Genomic DNA, 6,682 nt, shown 5'->3' on the forward strand with positions numbered 1-6,682 from the left:
CAGGAGGCCAACTAAGGAGCAAATGGCAGCGGAAAGCCCCATCGCAAAGGCGTACTGGGCACAATGGAACAGCTTAAAATTAATATCTGGCTGTTTGCATAGGGTATGGGAAAGCGAAGATGGCCAGTGCTCCCGCAACCTGATAGTAGTTCCTATGAGCGCGCAGGGAACAAATACGTCCTTGTTGTTATGGACTACTTTGGCAAATGGCCGGAGGTATACCCGATTCCAAACCAGGAAGCTAAAACAGTAGCGGAGGTATTCACCTACAATTGGGTTGCGAGATACGGTGTACCTATAGAGCTGCACTCTGGGCAGGGAAGAAATTTTGAATCGGCGGTGTTCCAAGAGATGTGCCAGATACTGGGTATCCGGAAAACTCGAACAACGGCTCTTCATCCGAAATCAGATGGCATGGTGGAACGGTTTAACCGAACCCTGGAAGAGCATTTGCGGAAGGTCCTGGACAAAACACAGAAAAATTGGGATGTCCGCATACCCTTGTTCCTGATGGGATACCGGTCAGCAGTGCATGAAACAACGGGTAAGACTCCTGCAAGGGTAATCTTCGACAGTGAGCTCCGTTTTCCTAGTGACCTGAAGTTTGGGGTAACTGGCGATGCAAGGAGAATTGGGAAAGAGACGTCCAACATCCTGGAAGAGGAGTTAAGAGAAATACATGCTCTTTTGAGATAGCGAACTCAAATTATGAGTGTCAAGATGAAGGCCAGGTATGACAAGGCAATGAAATCCGAGAGTTTCCAAGAGGGAGACTTAGTTTTGCTGTACAATCCACAACGGAAGAAAGGTTTGTCCCCAAAACTACAATGCAACTGGGAAGGCCCGTATAAGGTCGTCAAACGGCTGAATGACGTAGTGTATCGAATCCAGACCGTTGGGAGACCAAGAAACAAGATGAAGGTGGTCCACTTGGAAAGGCTTGCAGCGTTTGGAACAGCAAGTGTGTCTGATCGGGACGATCAGACTTAGGTGGAGGGCAGTGTGACGAATACTGCGGCAACGCGAAGCGAACAACGAGAAATAGGCAGAATGTTCGAGGAATGACGTAGAATGTTCCACAAAGAGAAATGTCAAGTTGGATGAACACTGCGAACAGCGAGAGAAAGAGAATGAGCGATAAACTTCAGAACGTTCTAGAGTTGCCATAAGTACGAGCGCAGGTATATAAGGGCGCCGCCACAGCGAAGTGAGTCAGTTACAAGTCAGCAAGCTACAAGTAAAGTGAGCAAAGAAGTGAGTTGCGAATAAGCAAGCTATAAGTTTATTGTGTTAAAAAGTTTAGTAAAGCGTTGTTATTGCTTACAATAAAGTTAATTGTACTACAATTTGGTCATCGTTAGCGTTTATTTAAGAGTCCAGCGATACGAACCGGGAGATTTGGGAAATCCAGACGAGGTTTCAAGGATAATCTTATTAATACAATATCCTCTGGGTATTCACGTACAAAAGTGCTGTCGCTCTCAGCTTTATTATGCTCGGCATTATCTGCAGGCAAATCTTCTGGCAAATCAGAATCGGAGCTGCAAGCATGCATTTAAAATAAATACTGTATTTTAAAGGGAACTTTTAACATACGTTGTGCTCTTGTATTCCAGCCCAGTGACGAATTCATCCTCTGTATCGTCATCATTGGTCTTATCTTTTTCGTTCAATTGCTTTCTTTTTTCAAGACGCATTTGCTTCCATGCACAAATTTAATTAGCTCATCAGCTGTGAATTTATGATCTGAAAAGAAAGAAATTTGCATTAAGCAATTGTAAAGACATGAAATCAATCAATTCACTAATTTTATTGCCATTTCACAAACCGAATTACCAAGAAATAGAAACTCACCGCGATGGGATACAGAAATAAAAACCAACAGGGTTACATTTTCTTGGTAAACAACATTTCATCAGAAGCGCTCAGAGCAATCTGATCCGCAATATTATTTTGAGAAAAATACGAGTTGAAAAGAGTTTTTACACATGATTATCATATTATTTAATTAGTGCAAATTATTGTGTTTATTTTTAGTCGAATATAATTGTATTATCTCATACTTTTTTCAATGTTTTCTAATATTCGTTCTTTTAGCATGCTTAAGCAACCATGCGCTCAATTTTTTGTGTGAAACTTGGTCCCCATAAAGGACTTTCACCACGAAGCAGTTACAACAACAAAAACCTTTTCTGTCAAGAATGATAGAATACAAGATTGCGCCCATGAGAGAGGATTTTTGAGCGTAATTTTTTGCGTGACGTATTCTTGGTGCAATTGCTAGAGAGAAATGCCAAAACGCATAGGAAAATATGTAAATCATGCGAAAGAATGTGTTAATATCAACATTAAGGGCCGTTTGCACCATGTCTAGTTAATTCTAACTCTCAGTTAAACATCTTTATCGACGTTATCGACACCCATCATATAACATGTGATCGATAAAGCAGTTAACGTGCTTAACTGAAGGATGTACCTCCAGTTAGCGTTAACTAGACATGGTGCAAACGGCCGTAAATGGTCCAATTTTGACGGAATTAATAAATATACAAAGTTTAATTATATAGGAACACGTAGCAATGATTTTGGGCACGTAGCCCTTTAGGTAAGTACGATTTTCAGCACATGCAGGATGGTGGAAAAATGCGTGAAGTTATATGTATGTAGGTATGTACAGAAAATAAAACTATTTTATATCGCACGCTTGCCTTTTGTTTTCACTTTTATAGATATATTAACGCACAAATATTTAAATTAGAAATGTTTAGTTATTTTCCCACTCATTTTGAGTTAGTGGGCGGAGGGGGAGGGGCGTGGGTATTTGTATCTAATCCACTAGAAAGAGCACAGTTCACACTTTGTAAAAAGTCACACCTGATCCCTTGAAACCTACCACATACCCCTGGGGAACCATTAGAAAATGGTCTAAAATTAGCATTTTGACACCGGAAATGTAAACTCGATAAACAGTATTTATGTGCAGAACACCTTTCTATTGTCAAAGGTATTCAACATTTATTGTGTATATAACTCCGGCTACGCCATCCACAGTATATTTGCGTAGAATTCACTCCGAATTTCACAAAAAAGTGTATTTTTCAGACCGAAATTATTAATAAATTAGTAGTAAATTACAATAAAGTGTAGACCTTTGACAACAAGTGTGTGTAAAATTTTTTTGGATCGGGTTACCAATTCGGACACAATGGCCCGAAATCATTGGATAAATAACTAAAACGTACCCATTATTTGGTTTTGCTCAATCAACAATTGCACCAAGATGACGTCACGCACACAGCTGATTCTGTCAAATTCACAAATAGCGGATTAGCGATACCGCGATGGGCGCAATCTCTATTTCTCTCAATTGTGCTTTTCTACTGGTATACTGTGGTCGCTTTGTCTGAAGTTCATAGAAAGGAAGATGAAGTTTTGTAGCCCATAAAATGTTAGGGGTACTGTTTAGTAAGAGGCCCAACTATTTCGGGCTATTCCGTCCAAAGAGGTGACCCGATTCAAAACCCACACACTTGTAGTCAAGGGTCTACACATTATTTTAACACCTACTTTTGTAATTTTCGGCCCGTAATTTATTTAGAAATTTGGTTTGAAATATGCCCATTTTTGTAAAATTCAGAAATTTGCATATAATAATTACTCCTAATCTCCTTAAAGCAGCCAGTTCATCAATACGTTTTTATTTTCGCCTTCACTTTACACTTTATTCGTTATAACTTTTTTATTCCTTTAATTTCAACCAATTAATCACAATTTATTAAATAAAAACCCCTTGAAAATCGCGCTTTACGTTTGGTTGCATATGCAAATTAACTCCATGATGCAATAATACAAGGTGTTATCAGTTGGCAACTTCTCGCTCTAATTCCGCCATATTGACTGCCTTACGTGAAACAGTGTTACTTCTTTAACTATTCTTTGCCCATTAATATAGTTGAATGTTTTTTATTTTTTCTCAGTATACACACTTTGTTTTCTTAAAAAGGTATTTTACCTTATTTTATTTCATTTCATAACGAATATACTATAAAAAAAGCAAATTTTGTTTAGGAGAAAATGTGAAATTTTATATTTTTCCCCCATATGGGGATTCATTTCTTCCCGTTTTTCTTCTCATTCTACTGAGCTAAGGCAGTGTCAAATCGAGCTGTCACAACTGATACCACCTTGTATTACTGCATCATGAAAAAAGAAACAGAATAAAATAAGATATAACCCAGTAAACATTAAAAATATAAACCTTTTCATGGAAAATATGTGTTCTCTGCAAAAGGTGCTCAGCCGCTCTTCTTCGGCAACGCAGAAGGTACGGATGTTCAAATAAGATCGGTGTTTCCAAAAACAGTTTTTTTTTAAATTTGGTTAATGATCTTTATCAGTCTTTTTTTAATTAAGCTGTTAACCTTGTTTTGCCTTTAAACCAAAAACCGAAAATGCGGTTCTTACATTTCTCGGCAATGGATAATTACTTTGCAATTCGTCGAGATAAGAATAACATTTTGCGGCGTACCACAAACTTCAAATTCACTACTCAGTTTTTGCTAGCTGATCTAGTAGCTAAGTATAATCAGTTGTGAAGGCGATTGTGAATATGGAATTTTCGTACCGAGTTTAAAACTTGGATTTATATGTCGCTTGTTAAAACATAACCCATATTTTAATAAAAAAAAGTACAAAAAAAAATTACCATATAAAACATTGCAAATATTGAAAAAAAAACAACCACTGTGTACCCAATTTTGAAGTTAATAATATTTTAAAATATACATAAGTACATATGTACCTAACTATATACATATCGCTCATTTACGTAAATATGGTCCTAATCAAAAAAATACAAATTTTGAGTTGAGTATGCAGAAATTACCGCTACCTTTTCTTCTTTGTTGTGTAAAAATTTCATAGCTGTACCGAATACCAGTATCTCACTAGAACAAAATATGCATTCCTTCTTACTATGGGAGTAAACGTAAATTCAGAACTCTAAAGCAGGTTTTCTCGAGTTTTGCTTTTTTGAATTAATACACTATTGAAATAAATGAGCGATATTTATTTTTTATAAATTAAAAGTCTTTTTTGTGGAATTAAGTTTGTGTTTATATAAATATGTAAAACGTTTGTTGTTTTAAGTAATTTGCGTTGCATAGCAGCAAGTAATAAGTGTAAGTGAAAATTTAATTTAATTTAATATCGATGTTTTTTGGTTTTTTTGCAGTGTTTTTTTTTGTAATTGGGACTTTTCGGTAAACCGAAAAGATCAGCTTTTTTAACACAGTTTTTAAACGGTTTAAAACCTGAATAAAAATCCGTGATTAATCAAAAAAACGATTTTTTGGAAACGGAGCCCCTCCCTAACAGAAAGGAGAATTCTACTTAGTGAGGGTTATAATCCCGAAGGCCGCCTACGCTGAAAGGTGCTCTCTGCAAAAGGTGTTCAGCCCCTCTTCTTCAGCAACACAGAAAGGAAGTAGAATTCCTACTTCGTGAGGGTGATAATCCCTAAGCGCGGCCAAAGGCCGCCTACGCAGAAAGAAGGTCTGGCCTAAAATACTATCATATTACAATTACTATAACATTTTTACCTGTCGCGCTTTTTTTAATATAATAATATTTTTTGTGAAACTTTTTTTAACAACTTTTTTAGTTAACTTTTTTTTATACAAACCACTCGGGACAATTTCTTTTATTCAAAAATCCCACGGTTTCTGTTAGTTGGGTTATATTCCACTTCAAACTGCTTAGTTTGTGGGTTGATCCGAAGGAGGGGGTGCGGCTTTTTATAAAGTGGGGATTGTCCTTTTTCTAATAGGATGGGTTTAGGGAGCCACGCCCCCTCACCCTCTGCCCCACCCCAAAAACGGTGGGCCAATAACTAAATATTTCCCAATGTTAATGTAATCAAATAAAACACCTCTTTGAGGTAAAATTTTCGAGTGATGAAAGCTGAACTAGAAACGCAAAATTTATGATATCAATTTCGTGACGAAAATTATACGCATTTTTTAACTGTCTTGGAAACGTAGTAAAAATCTTTTTTATTCATACGAATCGTTGCATAAGTTCTGTTTTTTATTTTGGCTGAATTTATTTATTCATTCTGAACGTTTGGAATAAACTTTTTTGTTTACTTATTCTTTAGAACGTTCCTGATGATATGTTAACGTATATTTCAAAAGCATTCTGTTTATTCCCGCTGTGAAATGGGATTATCCGGAATGTATAAAGAAACGCAGCCTTTGTGTTTCTAGCAGTAAACGCAACGTTCCGAATAAATAAAAAAAGATTTTCCGTACGTTTCAAAGGCAGTTAGAAAATGCGTATAATTTTCGTCACGAAATTGATATCTTACATTTTGTGTTTCTAGTTCAGCTTTCGTCACTCGAAAATTTTACCTCAAAGAGGTGTTTTATTTGATATCAATTATTTTGGGGTAGCAAATTTAAAATCGACCAAAATACAAACAATAATCTAAATGTTTTATTTTTCTCAAATAAATTGCTAAAAATATTATCTAAATCTAAATTATGTATTCAATTCGATGTGTCCATCGAAACACATAATTTTTCGAATACGAAATAAAGCGAAAAAGAATGATCATATCCTTTGTATTCGAAAATATTAAAAATATAAGAAATGATAAAAACTTATCAACTTGGTACCAACT

The 6,682-nt window shown here is 36.1% G+C and overlaps 1 protein-coding gene across 1 annotated transcript in view; it reads right to left on the bottom strand.

Moving 5' to 3' along the window:
- Positions 1-1,356: 1,356 nt before the first annotated feature.
- The window catches only part of LOC118736475 (RRP12-like protein), a 6,640-nt gene continuing 1,314 nt past the window's right edge, over positions 1,357-6,682 (bottom strand). Inside the window, exons 2-3 of the mRNA XM_036466557.1 lie at positions 1,597-1,746; positions 1,357-1,541 (exon numbers count right to left, since the gene is read on the bottom strand). Coding sequence (XP_036322450.1) covers positions 1,358-1,541; positions 1,597-1,697 — 285 coding nt within the window. The 5' untranslated portion in view covers positions 1,698-1,746 and the 3' untranslated portion in view covers position 1,357. The remainder of the gene's footprint in view (positions 1,542-1,596; positions 1,747-6,682) is intronic.

This window comes from Rhagoletis pomonella, unplaced genomic scaffold (genome assembly GCF_013731165.1).
Source record: "Rhagoletis pomonella isolate Grant_MI unplaced genomic scaffold, Rhpom_1.0 Rhpom_scaffold_00003, whole genome shotgun sequence".
Taxonomy (NCBI): Eukaryota; Metazoa; Arthropoda; class Insecta; order Diptera; family Tephritidae; genus Rhagoletis; species Rhagoletis pomonella.